Source organism: Lottia gigantea (assembly GCF_000327385.1).
Source record: "Lottia gigantea unplaced genomic scaffold LOTGIsca_14, whole genome shotgun sequence".
Classification (NCBI taxonomy): domain Eukaryota; kingdom Metazoa; phylum Mollusca; class Gastropoda; family Lottiidae; genus Lottia; species Lottia gigantea.
Window position 1 is genome coordinate 1,982,249 of NW_008707617.1, and position 20,468 is coordinate 2,002,716.

At 31.3% G+C, this 20,468-nt stretch overlaps 2 protein-coding genes across 2 annotated transcripts; both read right to left on the reverse strand.

The window, feature by feature from the left end:
- Positions 1–1,942: 1,942 nt before the first annotated feature.
- LOTGIDRAFT_112007 (hypothetical protein) lies at positions 1,943–12,281 on the reverse strand (the record flags this gene model as incomplete). The annotated part of the gene is made up of 14 exons (XM_009049704.1): positions 1,943–2,065; positions 2,719–2,811; positions 3,368–3,496; positions 3,875–3,912; positions 4,209–4,324; positions 4,921–5,061; positions 5,253–5,418; positions 5,764–5,950; positions 7,177–7,322; positions 7,852–7,941; positions 9,021–9,187; positions 10,758–10,973; positions 11,785–11,933; positions 12,186–12,281. The coding sequence occupies 14 exons, from the start codon at positions 12,279–12,281 to the stop codon at positions 1,943–1,945; spliced, it is 1,857 nt and encodes a 618-aa protein (XP_009047952.1).
- A 3,396-nt stretch (positions 12,282–15,677) lies between these two features.
- On the reverse strand, positions 15,678–18,921 carry LOTGIDRAFT_157498 (hypothetical protein; the record flags this gene model as incomplete). Its single annotated transcript, XM_009049705.1, has 4 exons — positions 15,678–15,814; positions 16,445–16,621; positions 17,221–17,426; positions 17,771–18,921. 4 exons carry the CDS (start codon positions 18,919–18,921, stop codon positions 15,678–15,680), a joined length of 1,671 nt encoding a protein of 556 aa, XP_009047953.1.
- Between the last annotated feature and the right edge of the window lie 1,547 nt (positions 18,922–20,468).

The window sequence follows — 20,468 nt, forward strand, 5'->3', positions numbered from 1 at the left end:
TTGCTCTCCATAAAATTCAAACTAACAGATAATCAACCAAATGTTATGTACAAATTCAAGCATTTATAATCATTGATTCTGGATAGATCCTGAATTTTGTTACACTTGATCTTATAAGTCCAACTTCTAAGCTTAAAATCACAGCAGTTTATATAATCTAATACCTTTGATATTTATTTACTTATAATTACAGTTATAATTTCTGTCAATTATTACATTTTGAAGAAGGATGATGTATCAAAATAACCAGACATCATACAACACTCAATGCATGTATGACAAAAATATTTCAATGAACGAATTTAGATATTTTTTCAATTTAAGGGATTGAAAACGTTTTCTAAATAATTTTGTGTATTGGGGACACTGATAGCATCAATTTGTACCATTCCAATTTTTGTTTCTGCAATTCCACAGAAAAAAAGTGTTTGATGACGTCACTAATCGCAAAATACGCTTTATCGCAATTAGTGGTGTCACTATTTAGTTTACTTGGAATTGCAGGAACCACAGATTTAGTGCAAATTAATGCTATAATTCACGGATATACAACAAAAATTTAAAAAATATATTTACAATCCCTTTAATAATAACAGACCAAACAATTCACACTGATTGGACAGAGGCAATAAACATTACACATGTTTCCATGACAAAATAAAAACATAAAATTTAGCAGCACTTCACAACAAAATAAAACCTCACAACTGAAACTTTTGGATTACTTCATGTAAGCCAATGAAATGAGACAGAATGTTAATTAGTTATCAACATAGCAAAATACAAGTTGCAATACATATCTTGATTGGCATTTCAACAACAAAAAATAGAAGTTAAAAAAAGTCCTCTACCACATATTTGATTGATAAATTCAATCAACTTCTTTAAGAGATTTGTCATTGAGTATTATTTTCATAAACACAAATTGGCTGGAATACATCATGATGAAGTGTCATGTTGACTAAAGGATTTGAACTAGATCTAAACACAGTCTGTTCATAGTGTGGATTCATGGAATCAACTGAACGTTAAAAAAAAAGTTCAGAACACATTCAACGTTCAGACAGAATTCAAAATGGCGGAGAAACAAATAGAAGGAAAACTTTGAATGTGACATATCCACTTCTATACCGTTTGATTGAGGGCAGATTTGGAACAGACAGAACCTATTCAGAACTCTACAATCAAGCGCCACCTTAGAATCACTATAATGGATTGAAGTCTAAATAAACACACAATATGAAAAAAAATTTCGGTGGAATTTGTCTAAAAATAATTTAACGACTAATGACTTCTAGCAGATTTTGGTATCATGAGAATAATGAATCTGTCACACATGATTATTATAACTTGATTATTATAACTTGATATTATGATAATGTGATAATTAATATAACAGGCACAAGTCACTACACATATTGTAATATTACACATGAGAAGGTTCTCTTCCACCATGTTTTTTAGAAATGTCATTGATTTTCTTACTACTGTTATTGATATACACCTATAAAATAAAATAACATATCAGTTGGGGTGAATGATTAATACATTTAGGAATATGTTTAGTTATAGTGATAGCCACCAGAAAGATCTAGACAACAAGAATCATATTTACAAATGATTTTCAAAAAGAAAATGAACAGAATCATTCTGAAAAATGTAACACAGCTCAGTTAGCAATTAAGCACTTCTAATTTGGGACTTTTCTCATAAAGTATCATATTTTGACCTCATAGATATAAGACATCAATAGCTATAAGACTGTAATAAAAGAGAAAAGATAAGATTACTTATATATATGTTACTATGAGATCAAAATATCATGGTTCCATACTTTAAAAATGAAAAGTGTTTTATTCTAGACCAAACAATATAGTTGGAGCTTTGAGATGTAGAACTGTTCTTTATACAAGAATTATATTCTCATTTTACACTATCTGAACTAAGTTAATAATAAAAAAAAACTTGCCATTAATGATTTACTGCTGAAATAAGGTCGTTCTACAGAACCATCATTGAGATCACAATCTTCACAGAAACATAACAACAAGGCATCAATAATACTCTGTTCATATAAAAACAATACAGTTAGAAGGCTAATCTGGGCATGAATTAGCATGACAAAACTGGACCTATCCATTTCCCGAAATGTGATACATGCATGTCCAATACACTTTTGGGTCACTAGTTTTTGAGAAAGTTCGCCATGTTAAAAGCCAGATTTTGAATAGATTTTATACAAGGCTGAACTATTAAAGGGTCAAGAGGGGAAGGATTTTGCCTTCTTTGTACAATAAGCCTCAACTGCCCTGTGAGTGTATTGTGATGATATCATGTGGGGCACATAGACATTGTAGAATATCTGACCATGTCTTGATGGACTCATTAATGGTTTAACTCTGTACAGACAAAAATTTATGTGAAATGTGGCTTTTAACATAGTTAAAATTCTTAAAAACTATTGACCAAAAAGTGAGCAAATCCCATGCAAAGTGACATTTTAATTTTGGTCCTAAATGTTACAATATCCCTGAATATATATCTATATATCACGAAAGGTTAGAGCCAGGTGAGTTTAGCCAAAAATCTTTCATCTTCGAATATTGGAATCTTCAATTTGTGCAATATTCATACTAACGTTGAAAAGATTTAAATAATAGAAACGATATTCACTATTTGAGTTTATAAACTTCATTGCTTTAAAAATTTATCATTTACCTCAAAAACAGAAAAAAAACAATGAGCTACAAAGTATGCAAAAACACAGCACAGCAGTACAGGAATGGCAAAATTATGTAAATCACCATGGCTCTGAAATAACATATTTTTCACATTGAGACACATTTCAACATATTTCTTGCAAATAATAGAAAATTTATTGTCTAGAGAAAAAAAACACAAGGCATTGTCGAAATTATAACAAATATTCTGATATATTAATAGAGTGGAGTTGGTACATCAAACATTACCAGTAGCCTCCCAAAATCTTGGTTCCTTGTAATAAAAAATCTGTACAAGCTAGACAATTCTGTTAATCAAAATTTTGTCCAAAGTATGGTGAAATCGAGAGTAAAAGTTGTGTTGTAGTGGACTCCACCAAAGAGAAGTACCATCAGGTGTTTTGAAAAGGGTAAGCATTGTCTGCTTCTCGAGCAACACGGGCCACTACCACAATGGTAAAAATCAAGAGATACAACCAGATCAATTCATGCCTGACCAAACAAATCAGCCAAAATGTCAAACATCTCTTCTTAAGAGCAAAAATTGTATTCAAGTTCATAATTAGCACAGCTTGATATGTAAATGGGGTAGAAATTGATAATTTTTGTAAATAAGACATGACCACAAGACAGAAGACTTGACCTACCTTCAACCATATGATACCAACAGCACAAGTGGCTCCTACAACACCTATTTTACTAAGAAATAATACAAAATCACCAATACTGTTGATGGATGAGACTTGTAAAATGTTGCTAGTTAGTAATCTAAATGCCTGAAATGAGTAGCATAAATTTATTAAGATTTAGATCTAGAATGAAGCATTATTGCATAAATAATTGTATTTGTGGGTACCAAATACTGTACATTTATCATTAAATGCACATTTTGGGATTCATTAATTTTGAATTTTTCTATTAAGTTTTTACATATTTTGGAGTAATTGGCTGACTAACTAACACAAAAAGTAAAAATAATTCTAAAAATTCAAAATAATTCAATCAAATTTTTTCAAGAGTCGCTTAAGAATTTCAACTCATCTTATCACAATCAGCTTGTGCAGGGGACAATCGCACAGAAACTGTTCTTTAAAGTAACCAGTCATTGTGGGCCCTCAAATTAAATAATACAAAAGTGGCCAATTGACCATTACCTTTCTAGCTGATATACAGAAATTTTTACCACTGATTGCTGAAAATAAACATAGTACACTGATCAAATTATCTATGTAGAAAAGTCATTCAAAAGTAAAAGACAGCCATTCTAAGCATTCACAAAAATAAACACTTCCACTAAGTCTGGTTAAAATCAGTCAAGAATTGTGACTTCTAGAGTGTTTGCGAGCAATCATGGACAGGCCGAGCGGAACATCTTGATGTGTGTTAGTAAATGCCTCGCACTGAGGCCCCAAAAGATCATCAAAGTCAGTGTCAAATATCTTTACTAAATTCCATCTAGGACGAGAAAGAGTAACATAAATTTCTTACCAATTATAGTATAAGCATTAGAATGTAAATATTTCAGGCACTTTTCAAAACACCATAAACAACAAGTACAACATTTCAAACAATATGTAGCACAGCAATTATCAGCATTTTTTATTCTGAAATCATTCAAATATTACATTTATCATATCTCTACCTTATAAAATGAAATAAATCCTGCACTGAAGTAAGTTCAAAAATGTTCTGGGTCAGAAAAAAAGAGGGTGAAAACCATAAAAAATTATAGGCCAAGAATTTTATCTTTTTTTACAATGTAGTTTTAACTCTTTTCTACATATGTACACATTTGCGATATATTTATCCACAACTTAAAATTGAACAGGTTTTCAAGAACAAGGGCAATAACTCATACTAATTATTTTTTTTATTTTTCTGATTTTCAATAGGGTTCATCCTTGGGTGATAACAAACACTCATGCCAAGTTTCATCAAAATCCGTCAAGAATTGATCCTTCTAGTGTGTTTACGAGCATTTCAAGAACAAGAGCAATAACTCATACTAAATATTTTTTGATTTTTCTGATTTTCAATAGAGTTCATCCGTGGGTGCTCCAAACAATCATACCAAGTTTCGTCAAAATCAGTCAAGAATTGTGTCTTCTAGATTGTTGCAGACGGACGGACTGACTTGGGTGAAGAAATCTATTAATAAACTTCAGGGTGATAATGAAACATGAAGAAAAAACATACTTACCTTTTCTTTACAAACGTCAAAAGTAATCTAGGAATTTTAACTATAGTTATTATAGCTGATCCAAAAGCAACAGAACCTAAATGATATGCTATTGTTCTACACATAGATTTGCCTATTGGAATACTTAAACCATCTTTATCTCTGTTAAAATAAATAATGCCAAATATTAATAACAACTACCATTTAATATCATTTATCTCAAAAGAAAAAATTAGGAAACCCATCTTTAAATGGAAATTGTACAAATTTTGAAGCTGTATATTAGAAAAAAAATGGTACACTTTCTTTAACTCTGTTAAAGCAAATACAGGACTAAGAAGTAGAATACTCACCTAGTAAAATACCAGGAAGCAACAGCACCTGATATAGTTAACTCTTGACAAGCTATAATAAATTCACTAGACCATATTAACCCTATTAAATGGTACCACCAAAAATATACCACTATTTCATGTTCTTTATATTGTACAAAACCATGTTTATTGATGGTGACTTTATCTAAAATAAAACAGTTGGATTAAATTATTTATCATGGTAATAATAAAGCTTAATTTCAGCCAGGTCTATCACTGGTTGTTTTCTCCTTACATAACAAAATATCCATTGTTGAAACTTCATCTACATTCCCTTCAGGTTTAATCTTCAAATATTCTCCTATGCATCTATGAAATTATATTAGAGTTAAGATGATCCCCCTATATTTTCAGCCCATAAATGAATTATGTAATTTATGTAACTATTTTATTGGGATCATGCCCTAACCCGTTTAGTTTTCTTCACTTAAAATTTGATTGCCTTAATAAGGGGAATATAAAAACATCATAGAAAAGTTTTGAAGCATACCTGATGTTGATATATAGGCCAAAATAATAACCCAAAACACAAAGAACACAATCAGTAGTAAAAAGGTCCATACTGGTTGAAGTAATAAACAAGGCATAGCTGCTAAACATTTACTAGCTTCTTGAAGTAAAGTCACTACCAATGATATTCTTTTTCTCATGATCAATATGACTAGTAATAATAGCAACTGAAATAAATCAAACATTCAATCTATAAATATACAGTCATTATGGCAGCCGAAATAAATCATACATATAATAAATAAATATTCAATGTATTGTAATAATAGCAGCTGAAATAAATCATATTTAGAATAAATAAATATTCAATGTATAGTAATAATAGCAACTGAAATAAATCATACATTCAATCTATAAATATAATGTACAGCAATAATAGCAGCTGAAATTAATCATACATATAATAAATAAATATTCAATGTACTGTAATAATAGCAGCTGAAATTAATCATACATAAATAAATAAATATTCAATGTACAGTAATAATAGCAGTTGAAATAAATCATACATTCAATCTATAAATATATAGTCATAATGGCAGCCGAAATAAATCATATATACAATAAATATTCAATGTATAGTCATAATAGCAGCTGAAATTAATCTTACATACAATAGATAAATATTCAATGTATAGTAATAATTGCAGATGAAATTAATCATACAAACAATGAATAAATATTCAATGTCAAGTAGCAATAGCAGCTGAAATAATCATATTCAATCTATAAATAAATATTTAATGTAGAGCAATAATAGCAGCTGAAATTAATCATACATAAATAAATAAATATTCAATGTACAGTAATAATAGCAGTTGAAATAAATCATACATTCAATGAATAAATATTCAATGTATAGTAATAATTGCAGATGAAATTAATCATACATACAATGAATAAATATTCAATGTCAAGTAGCAATAGCAGCTGAAATAAATCATATTCAATCTATAAATAAATATTCAATGTACTGTAATAATAGCAACTGAATTTAATCATGTACATACAATAAATAAATATTCAATGTAAATTATCAAAAGCAGCAGAAATTAATCATACATAAATAAATAAATATTCAATGTATAGTAACAATTGCAGCTGAAATTAATCATACATAAATAAATAAATATTCAATGTATAGTAGCAATTGCAGCTGAAATTAATCATACATAAATAAATAAATAAATATTCACCACGAATTTCTGCCAAACCATTTGCGCTTTGAACATTTCAAAATTAGATTATTACTTTTAATACAATAGATTAAGGCGAGCAGAATTTTCAATGTCCAGTTTTTTTCTCCTCCACTGACTGGAGCAGATATGTACTTGATTCTTAAACCAGAAATAAATATGTTTAACATGAACTTAACGAACAGGTCAAAACTTACAGTTAATATTGTAGCAATGATAGAAAATATGAGAAAAATGATTTCACTATCGATTTCTGCAGATAACAATGGTAGATTGACACGCTGATCATGGTCTAACTTCTCTTTAAAACCAGCGTAAGTCCACCATAAAAATGCAGAGGAAGCTGAAATATTAGTGATTGATTCTATAACAAAAAATAATCATTATCAAAGCCCTTTATAGATATTCTGGACTCATGGCCATGTATGCTAGGTTGCCTAGAATCAATGTTAGCAGATAAGAACCTAGAACATCCTACTGCTAAGATCGTTCCGAGAATACATGGCATGGAGACCACAAACATAAATACAGGGAAGATAATTGGTGAAAATAGATTGATATAGATTCTTGGTTGTTCTTAAGGCACATAATAAGACCAAAAAACTATTTTGTAATTTCACGAAAAGCATATGAAATGCAATTAAGGAGAGGTCATCATTTACACGCATGTGTTGATGATGGTCTCTCCCTAATCACATGTATTTGAGATTCATTTAAACTCCATTGTAGAAATCAAGTTTATCTTGTACTGTTTACATATTTATCTAAATGTTCATTAACCCCTTCTCGTACAGACACATAAAACTTTAAATCTAATAAGGACATTTTGCACAGTTTTTCCACCCATTACACATCTTAGAGAAAGTAATTACCTGTACTAGCTATGACTGATATGGCTAATATTAACCACACTATTATTGATGCTATATAACGTATCAATAAAACCATGATCAAGGACAGAGCTGTAAAATATAGAAGATATTTTGATACAAAAAACCAAGTTAAGGAAATCAGCTTTTTTGTAGGTCGAAAACTGAAAACTTCTTTTAGCTCAAATTTGTGAAAACTATACACCAAAATCTAGAGAATGAGTCCCTTAATGTATCTGAAAGTTTTAACTAAAAAAATTCAGCCATTTATTTTTAACACCAAAACTATTTAAAAAAAACTTTCGCTTTTTGGAAGCTGTTATAAAACTACTGTAAGGATCTAAGTATAATAAATGTCTAATTGTAGAGAGATATGTATCCTAAAATATTCAGGTTTCAACTAATGATATTAAGCCATTATAAAGCTAAACACCAAAACTAGGTCAAAATGTTTAATTAACAATTAGTACTCTCTGTAATCAATTAACAGATTGACAAATTCAGTTTGACCAAGAAGATACATAGATATAAATAGCATACTTTAGAAATATTTTCAGGTATAATTTATGATGTTTATGACAATGAAATTTTTTTACAAAAAGGTCGAATGCCACTTTAAACTTCTGGTGACAAGACCTTTGGATTCCTTGCTGTGATAAAGCATCTTGTAACATTATATGACTTCCAATTGAATTGAAATTAGTAAAACAAATTTTATCAACTGCTAGAATTAATAGTAACAGTAATCTCTTTTCTTAGGGTTGCTTGCTTGCCTTAAATAATGCATAGTTTAATTGCACAAGATGAAGTCGAAAGGAAATCGACGACGCCATAAGCAAGCAACTACCAAAAAATGTTCAAATTCAAGTTCTTATTTTTCCAAGATATGCACTCCTTTTAGATTAAAACTGTTTATTCAAGATTTTCTTCTAAATATGGAGTTCAGTATATCTGTTTTCCAATACAACCAACCCTGAGAATTCAAGTCCAAGTCTACCCATTAAAGTTCAAGATTCCCAACCGTTAGACGAGTGGTAATCTATGAGTCATACAAAAGTACAGTCCAACCACTTTATGAAAATCTTCGTCATTAAATTCTGCACTATATGATATTCAGTTTAACAAGATCCACACAACCACTATTATAAACAAAATTATGAAAATATACTTACCGAATGACAGAAAACATAGTCCAAACATTTCTTTCCAGCTTTTATATAAATCTGTTAAAATGTTTTGAAATATATCAGTATCATTTAAATATTTAATTATAGATGATGATATTTCAAACGGTAATCTCATTAATTCACTAGGAACACATCTGTTTAGTAAGGGAACACTGCAAATAGAAAACACACAAATCATTTTGATACATACTTTTATAATGGAATTTATTTTGTACTTTAATAACAGGATCCATTTTACGCTTTTACCACCAGTTTTTTAGGATCTTCCCAATAAATTCAAAATCTAAAACCTTATTCAAATACACCAGTATAAATAAACCAAGTACCGTACTAACAATCCAAACGGCAAATCAAAACCAGAATGGTGAAACAAAGGTAGCAGCTAATATATCAGTCATAATTGAGTAAGTATTTCATATATCAACAATCAAACCAACAACACAAAATCATCCCATTTGAACCAATCTAACTACCAACTACTACGACTACCAACAACTACCTAGTTTGCGATATCAGCATATTCTGGAACCGAACGATAACTTGGCATCTACCAACCAACAAAGTATAAAAGTGATATCAGGTGGGAGCATATCCTGCTTGGTATCACACAAATACAGGCCAAAAGTTTATTTTATTTTCATCAAGAGTGACAACAATGTATATCCATGTTTATGATAAAATATGTGCATAATATATCTGTTATACATCACTTTCATTTAACAATATACATATATTTTGTATTGCATTTGATTCCCATAAAGATAGTGGACCACAGCCATATACACCCACCACGGCATGCGGATGGTAAATATTCAAGATTGAACTTGATCTTCGTTTTATGAATATGTATACACATACCGAATTTCATTTGATTCCATCAAATAATCTAGTTTTTAGAGCGTTTACAAGCAAATGTTGACGGATGGACGGGCCTTCGTTTCATGAATATGTATGCACATACTGAATTTCATTTGATTCCTTCCATCAATCTAGTTTTTAGAGCGTTTACAAGCAAATGTTGACGGATGGACGGGCCTTCGTTTCATGAATATGTATGCACATACTGAATTTCATTTGATTCCTTCAAACACTCTAGTTTTTAGAGTGTTAACAAGCAATTGATGTTGATAGAAGCACTTACTGTATACAGGTTAAAGGGAGAGACGAAACCTTAAATTGAATCAAAAGCAAACTAAACTTTCTCAAACCTTTCGATTTAGGTCAATTAACATCCATTTTAAGTTTCATCAAAATCGGTTGAAAACTAAGAGAGTAATAGCATATTCAAGATTTTGGAGCAAGGGTAATAAGTCTGCTTCTAACGGTTGAATGAATGAATTTATGAATATGTCTACAAATACCGAATTTCATTTGATTCCATCAAAAAATCTAGTTTAGACAGACGGACAGGGGTGCCGACAATATATGTCCACATAGAGAGATGTGGGCATATAAAAATGATTTTGTTATCACTGTAATATTACAGCCATTGTAAATGGCAATAACTCTATAAGGACAAGGTATTCTCTTGATAAGCTGACAGTATGTGTTGTATGTGAAATGTGAATCAAAAATTCATAAATGGTATTTCCAATAGCCATATATATATTGTTCTTCTTTACTCATTTCTAAATGTCTTATAAAACAAGATACAGATACAAATGACAATTGTATAGCCTATCATGATGTGAAAATGCATAGTCTTTAAAAAAAAATGCTAACCTTGTTTTGACAGGTGTAATAGGACAAGGTCCTAGTTGACTTCTGTTAGTGTGTGTATATCTTTCTATATCTATATCATAACGACACAGAAAGGAACCAGTTTGAACAGAAAACTGATATACTTCTTCTATATCTTGTAATTCTCTATCAGGACAAGTATTTACACATATGGCTAAAGATTCACTTGGGTTGTTCATATCCATGAAGAATAAAAACCTGCAATAAAAAAACAAAGGAATAGTTCAACAATCTTCAAAATGACAAGAGATGAGTTTCATGTCGTACTGTAGTTTCGCTTCCAAATTGCATGAATGAAGTTAGAAAATGTATTTTTCCCTCTAAGACTCTGCATCCTGCATAAATGGAAGGGGAAATTCGAAAGAATTATCTCAACTTATGCCCAGATAGTCAGTTTAGAAAGCAAGCTTCTAACTCACTTCAAACAACATTGTGTAAAATGCTTGAGTGTACACTTAAAGAGACATTTTGGGTGGGTTGATTTTAGTCTTGAATATGTCTTCAGAAATGTATGAAAATCGCATAATTCCTTATACAATACTTCAGACTAGGAATTTTGTCTTTTCTGTATATCATAGGAAAAAGCGTCTAGTCGTTCGGATGGGACATGTGCTACGTTGCAAAGATCCCTTGACAGTTGGAAATCGAAAAAGAGCAGGCTAATGCCGCTGTCTTGGCAAAATTTACCTCATTGCACCCTGCATGGCGTTGCCCATCTTCATTAGCCCACATGGTGCAGAAAAGTAGGACGTAAAACTCCATTCATTTCATTTTTCTGTATATCATAGAGTATCTTAAATTGACGAGCCCTCAATTTAACATTCAATCACAGATAATCCTGGCCACACATGGATTTCAAGTCTCCAATTTCGAGGGTGAGCTGTGAACACTAACCAGCTGACCAGCTTATTTAAAAAATTCTCGTTCCTGAGACTAAATTATGAAAATCGTCAAAAAAAATGGCGCATCTGTCCCTTTAACTAATTTTGGCAAATATGCATATGCTTACGGTTTTCCTTTTTGGTTTAATCCTGACAGTGAAATATTGTTAATATTTTTGCCAGTATTATCTTCATCACATGTATTACCATAGCTGTCATAGCCATAGACTAGGCGAAAAGCATCACCATAATTTACAGAAAATACAGCTACTATTGCCTACAATGAAAGACATGTCATATTTGAGAATTCCAAACAAGTGTGTTATGCAAGTTTCAAAGACATATTTCAAGAAATAAATATTAAAAGCTGTCATTCACAATACATTACAGTCACCAAATATAGGCACACAATCAGATCAAGATGATAATTATAGAATCAAAATAAATAAATATTGAAAATTTGTGATTAAAATTAAAGTTAGAATACTGACAATCTGGAAGAAACGCTTAAAAGGTAATATACACTTACCATACCCCCTAAATACAGTACAAATATTATCAGTGGAACTATATCAGTACATCCTCTATTTTTGAGTGGACTACTTAATAAACCCTTTCTATCCATTGATACCTAGAAAAATACACAAATATAGTTTTACTCTCATATTTCTCTATACCGTTCAAAAATACAATGACATCCAAAAAGCAAAAATTACAGCATATGACATCGAAAAGTAAAATTACATCATGACATCGAAAAATGAAAAAGTAATGTCAAAACGAGGTACATTCCTAGAGCCCATCAATGTCAACAAAATGCTGAATGTCTATATGTTTAGCTAATGGATAAAAATAAACTTGGAAAGTAGCCCAAATTGCACTTGATCCTCATTGAGGTTTATGAATACACAAAGCAAGTTGTATCTACACTGGATAAAAACTTACAGACTCCAGGGCCCCGTTTCTCAAAACATTTTATGATCAATTGTAAGTTGCAAGTGCTGATTTCATAATAAATGGCGTTTCTCAAAAATTATCTTAAGTTCACAACTAATTCTGGTGTAAACTTACAAGTGGTCAAGGCTATCGTAAATAACAGACAGTAAAACCAAATGGTTGCTCTTTTCACAATAAATAATCAATGGGAAATAAAGGTTACTTCGAGATCAAATTTGATCCCTTAGTGTCTTTGACTGAGCAAGAAATTATCAAGAGGTACGGGCCACTTAATTTTCCGAGAGTTTTTTTTATGTAGGCCTGCGATGAGCAATTTAGCCTCACCCGAAAAAAATCATCCCCTGGAAAACAGTTTTAACTTGGCCAATCGGCCAAAATAGCCCTACTGCTATTGTCTGCTGTAAATACAGAAGAAGATTTCTCTTATCCAGAGATATATAATCAGTAACCGACTGAATTCGATCTTTTTGTGGCTTTGCCTTTCATAGACAGTTTGTTATCTGCTACTGAGTCAGTATTGTACATGCTCAGTATAACATCTCTTGTCTTTTGACAATTTTTATTGTAAGATTATTCCTAACACTTATGATAGTTTTTGAGAAACACACATTTGTAAACTTACGACAATCATAACTAAAGAAATGAGTAAATGTGAATAGACAAGAATAACAGACAGATGTGTGGCAGTTTAACAAATTAGTTTTTAGTTACCAGTATACCTTACAAAGGCCTTTAAGCCCTTCTTGATGATCACCCCTTCATATTTTCATCAACTTGTTTTACGTCAGTTTCTCACAGACACAAAATCTTATTACCTTTCTAAATAATAAGAAAATTGAGAATTACATTCAAATGTAACCACACAAAGCTTTCTATTTTTATCAATGCAAAGTTATTTTAAGACTATCAGTACAATTTCAAACTCATATTATAATTCACAAACAGTAACTTCAATTTACCAACAAAAGTGTGAAAACAATAGGCTGTAAACAGCGCCTATGTTGAGGTCTAGTGAAAATATAGTCTCGCCAACAGAGTCCTAGAGCCATTTTTTTATCAATCATACTTCAGTCACAGAAACGAGAATTTTTCAGCTGTGCCAATAAGTAATAATCTTCACAGTTCACCGTTAAAATTTGAGCCTTTAAATCCATGTGTCGAGAATTATCGGCCATTGAATGTTGAAATGACGACTCGTCAATTTAAGATACTCTGTGATAGAAGACATTATAGAAATAGTGAGTAAAATTCCTAGATTTTGCTGTATTTTTAAAGGAATTTTCTTACATTCCTAATACAGTGCTTCTGAAGACTATTTACATTCAAGACTATAATCAATCCCCCAAAAATGGCACACCTCTCCCTTTAAGTGCACTGGAAGTTTTTTTTCATAATATGCTCTCCTGCATTTTTTTCTGGGGTGGGGGTCGTGGACTTGAGCTGCTGATCATCAGGTAATTTCACAAATATTGATGCCATTAAATTAAAATGTGTGATAACATAATTTTTTTATCATCCAATAGACAATCTCAAAGCACAATTCATATATTTCAATGTAGAATATAAAAAAATAATTTGGCCAATTTGTCTCCGTAAGAACTGTGACTGTCGTCACACATTTATAATGTGTCAGGGAATCAGATTCACGATTCAGTCTCAAAACATCACTTTCTCAGGAGAGAGTTGTCTGCCATTATAAAGATAGGGTACATTGGTTTCAATGAGTTATTATGTCGACTTAAACTTATCTGCATCTTGGATTTTATTCAAATTATCTAAAAAATCGTTTAATCAAAGATATACTAAAAAGAAATACCCCAAAACACCACTTCACTCTTTCATCTCTTGCAGGAATAATATTTGCCATCAACAGGTTTGATGTCGTAAAAAGATGGTGTGACTAGTTACCGCCATGCACCTAGACTCAAAAACTAATTTATAAATAGGCTATCTCTTCAATTTACTGACAGTTTATTACACCTAGTTTTTCCACAAAATCCATTTTAATCAATAGCAATAACCCAAATACATCAAATTCACTCAGCAAATTTCAAAGTTAGGGCAATACTTCACAAACAGATTACCATCCAATTCAAACCTGAACAAGGTCTCATCAAATAACAGATTTGTTTCAAATTTCGTCGAATCGTAAAATTATTGACTCTATCACATTTCAAAATTGTCAATTCAAACTTGATCGTCAATATATACATGCATACCAATTTTTATCAAGATCGGATATTTAATTTAAACTGTCTATATCGTGTCTACAAGCCGAATCGGATGCGTACTTACGAGGTCAAGGGCAATTTTTTTAATCTTATCTTGATTATGATACTGATATAAGGAATCTATCAGTATTAGTGCTCCAACCTGCTTACAACACTTATGAAAAGGAAAACAAATGCTTACAAACTTCATATTAGAACAAAAAGTCAAAGGGGAAGTAAAGTATCTGTAATGCTCCATAGTTACATGTTTCTGTATCATTGTCAATGTTATATCAGTGTTTTAATTAAATATAATATTGATTTAAAAGAAAACTGTCTGCAATCACATGACCCAAAATGTTTTTCAAATTTTGTAAGTCCAGTGAGACAAGAGCATAAACTGGTTTAGACTTTCTGATTTGATGTAGGTCTCAGGTGTATTGCAATGATAAGTGGGTGTGTTTAGAATGGAAAAGCCAGGCAGCGTATTCCCCAAATGGTATGAGCTCTAAGATACAGTTCCTAGGATCAATCCTGAAGTTCAATGTTTGTTAATGAATTTCATCTCATGAATGATTAACAGCAGTATCTCAGAATCAAAAATATCTAGTCACTTTACTGTCAAATTACATAGCAGCAAAATGAAAGAACTATATTAACCTATGATTTTCTCGAATTCAAATGATAACTTATGTAAAGGTACTATTTCCATCTATGCTGGTATCAAATTGCACATTAACAGGCACCGAGTCACTACAGCTCAAATAGCCACTTCTCCCATGTCCTGTGCATCAATAAATAATTGTACAATCATATAATAAGCTTTTTATTTATTTACATATGTACAACTTTTATTATGTGCTTGGTTCAGCACCAACAGATACACCATGTCCACTACGACCACAAGTCATATTCGTACATTCTGCCCATTCATCTTTATCAGCATCATAACATTCCACTGATGATAAGAAGTCTTCACCATCATAACCTCCTGTTATTAAAATCATAATGGAATCAAACAGTTATAGTAGACATAAGGGGGTTATATTCTGTTTATGTGAGCCAAGATGTATACTTATAATGACCTTTATAATATATATTGAAGTTAATTGTATTGTAGTGGAAATTAAAAAATTCATGAAGATTTTGAAAAAATTTGAAAGGTGAAGGATTGTTTTAGCCTTATGTTTTAATACTAAAACACAAAACAAACACAAAGATCTGCAGATAATATTGGACTTCATCTTACAGCAAGATTTTTCTTATCTTGAATTATTTAGAAGAGATGGCCTTAAAACCATTGTAAAGAGGTTTTCTTTCCTTTTTGAGTTGTATTTGGGACACTGATAGCATCAATTTTCCCCATTCCATTTTTGTTCTAATGTGATAAAGCATATTTTGCAATTAATAACTTCATCAAACACTCAGTTTTAGTGAAATTGCAGGAACTACAGACATCTGATTGAAAATTGGAATAGTGCAAATTGATGCTATCAGTGTCCTCGATACTCATACATTTTTTAGAAAATCTCTTTACAATCTCTTTAACGAAAGAGATGATAAAAGACAAATCTAATCCATTAAAACTAGGTACTGTATTTTATAAAACTAAATGGTTTACCTAATGCATATAGTTTATCATCTATAACTGCAACACTAAGAGCACTTCTTGGACTGTTCATGGAAGCCACAAATTTCCATGTGTTTGATTCAACACAGTAACGTTCTACTGTTCTTAACTGACAATTACTATCATAGCCTCCCACAGCATAGATAAAGGAATCCATAGTAGCAACACCTAGAAAGAAAAAGAAAACAATTTTCTGATCCACAAGATTTCGTATTGTTTTGCTGATGTCATTTTCCATTTAATATAAGATAAATTATTTTTTCCATTGAATTCTATAACCTGCAGAAAATCTCTTGAAATTTGTTGTGCCAATTGTAATAAAATTCAAACAACCCCTCGTTTCATGAACAGCAAAACCCCTAAAAAAAAGTTACAATACAATAAAATGTATTAAATTAAAGATGGGTTTCCTTATTTTTTTGGTGTCAAATTAAGCAAACCATTTGATTAATTGGTGTTTCTAAAAAATTACCATGTATTCTTAATCATATCATTATGTTCTTATTGTATATAATTAGGAGTTTTAAATAATCATAAATGACCATGTATGTACAAATAAAGACTTTTTGACGTTTTTGATTGGTCACTAATTGGAATTCTGCTGGTAATTCTCTTCTATTTTAGCTAATTATGAATTAATTATGGACATGTGAGACTAACTGGTATTTTTCCAAGTAATTAGAACACCTTTACGTTCAATTCATATAAGTATTACCAGTAGCATTTTCATAAATAAAAGTAAGGGAACCCATCTTTAATAATCCAACCTGCACCACTTCTCATGGTATTCATTGGAGCTACAAAATTCCATTCATCTTTTTCTGGATTATATCTTTCTACACTACGTAATCGATTTTGACCATCATATCCTCCAACCGCAAATAACAGTCTATTGACAACAGCACATCCCACCCCAATTCTTTTTGTTGACATTGACGCTACTGCTTTCCATTGATCAAGATCAGGATCATACCTGAAATGTAGGAGGCACCTTTCTTTGTATTGGATATTCATACTAGATGTCTATATTCAAAATAAAGCACAAGGAAATACAAATATAATAAAATAGCAGTATCCATGCTATAAATTATCTCATTATCATCAAAAACATACTAAAACCGTAATTGAAATGCAAAAAAAAAGCTTCCATAGAACTGTAGCCTGCTGACTATTCAGGCTTTTTAATTAATTTGAAATCAGACTTAACAAAACATTGATAGAAATCAAACAAAGTATGTTGACGAACATTCGTCATAACATTGTTAAATATTATACCATCTGATTCAAGTTTTTTAATATAGAAAGTATTATACCCACCTTTCAGCTGAACAATGATGTTGTTGACCTTGAGAACCACCCACAGCATATATCATATTATCTATTACAGCCACTCCAACACGATTTCTCGGAACAGTCATGGGTGTTCTAGGAGTCCATGCATTTCTTAAAGTGTCATACATATCAGCTGATGCCGAATCCATGTTACCATCAGGAGAATTATTTCTTCCACCTATGACATACAGTGTACCACGGGCATGACATGCAGACAAACCACTTCTTGGTACTAACAAATCTGGTAATCTGCTCCATTGATTTAACTGAGGATTATAACACTCAAAATTACTTAAAGATTGTCGTAAATAACCTCCTGCACAAAATACAACTAACGGAGAAAAACGTCTAGGTCTCTCAGGACACTTTTCATGAAGCTGTAATTTTTTCAACTTTTCAGATAAAGTTTGGAGACACTGAGGCATTTTTTGAAGTATCTTACACCCTTTTAGTTGTGATTCTAAAAAGCATGGAGATAAAAAATGAAGACGAACAGCATTTAATAAATTTTCAAGTTTCAGAAGTCTTTTATCAGGATCATATTCCACCCATCTTATAACAGCCTGAAATACTTCAGACTCACATTTGATATTCAATTCATCTTGTTTGATTAATGATATCATTTGACATGGACTTAGCATTAAAAATTCATCACATTTAATCACTTCACAAAAATTCTTCAAAATAAATGTTTTAGCTTTACTTTCCAATTCAGTACAACCATGTTCACTAGCAAAGTTTGATATTCCAATGCAATTACTCGGATCCAATTGATGTTCCAGAAAAACACTGCAGGCTTCAACAACATGAGTCATTTGAAACATTGTGGCAGCCGACAGTAAATAACATACATTTAATTCATTAATACGTATTTCAGCTGTATAAGCAAATTCAATTAAAGAAGAGAGGGTGCAAGCTGATATACCATGTAAGTGTATAACGGACATTTCTTCTTCTCTCATTCCTCCAGTAAACATTGCACGGAAATATGGACTGGCAGCTGCCAACACAATTTTGTGAACTAAAAACTTTTCCTCACCAACTGCTAATGTGACATCACATAATTTATTTGTGCGCAGTAATATATTCATTATTTCTAAAGCTTCCTTGGGATGTTTCATTATTGTAAAATGCATGCTTCCATCTGGAGGTTTTTCAGTCATCAATGGCTTAGGCCTATAACAAGATGAAGTTGCCATATTGATATTTCCACTATGAATCATAATATCATAACTTCATCAAGGTAATCTGGATTTCTTCTACACTATATACAAAATAAATAAAAGGCAAAATTAAAATATATAAGCTTATAGTGGAATGCTTTTGTTTTGACAATTAGGTCATTATTTTTGACCAATCATACTTTAGTCTAAGAAACTGGAATTTTTTAGCTGAGCTAATCAGTAAAAGTGTTCACAGCTCACCGTTGAATTTTGAGCCTTCAAATCCATGTGTGACCAGAATTTTCGGCGTTTGAATGTTAAAATGATGAATTGTCAATTTAAGATACTGTGATATATAGAAATAGTGGGTAAAATTCCTAGTTTTAAGTAATTTTATAGGAATTTTGTGATTTTTGTAGTTTTCTGGAACTTCTAAAGACATTTTACATATAAAATCAACCTCCCAAAATGACACACCTGGTACTTTAATCTGCACTGAATGTGCATTATCAATATATCTGTTCTAAAGATGGATCACTGAAGAGTTCTTGGTCAAATTTAGACTGAAACACTGTCTCTATTCTAGACTCTGAAAGCTATTTGGACAGATGTCAGCTGGTGTAGAGACAGGAATAATAAGCCCTGTTAGATGGGGACATTCCACATCTACACAGGTGCAGGGGTTTATTTAGATACCTTGGATCTGCAAAAACCCAGGTATATTTGGAAAGATGAATATTTTTGTAGTTCGGTCATACTATCATTTTCTTCCTTACACCATTTATGTCATGTATCCAATGTATCAAAGTATAAAGGATACTTCTAGTTTAAAATTTCAATGTTTTCTCTAGATTTGTCTGTGTATAGGCCTACATATTATATCTAAATAGTCATTAATCTGAGCAACTAAGGTAAAGGGGAAGGATAGGGACCTATAACTTAAAAGCCTTAAAAAGGAATGAATAAGCAATAAGGCTTCCTACGTTTAATTTATGTGAATTATCAAAATCAAACAGTAAAAACACTTTGTAATATATTGTTTGATAATCCATATGAAACAAAAATATTTTCGTCAACAGTAGGCCTACAATATTTAGCGAATACTAAGTAGCCTTAGATCGAGCTTGGCCTACATTCTACGATGACAGGCAAAAATTGCTCATCATGGTGTCCTAATTTATTATCTTTCCGATAGGTTAGTCAAGACAATAAGCATATTATTTATTATATTACCTGCCTCGTTGAATATTTCCCATTTTATAGAAAAACCAAGCATACGACTGAGATTTTTCCATCAACTTATGCCAGATGACTTTACCCTGTTATTAAATGATTTTGCTTTGATGAGCACAAAACTACCACAGAAAAACTTCCTTGCTACACTAGTTTTATGTCACTGACAGCCGACTTTTCTGGGCTAAAGATAGGACTACACTAATATTTTAGAATGGCTGTTTGAAACTGAAACGAATATTTAATTATTGTTACATGATCTACATAGGCCTACTTTTTATTCTTGG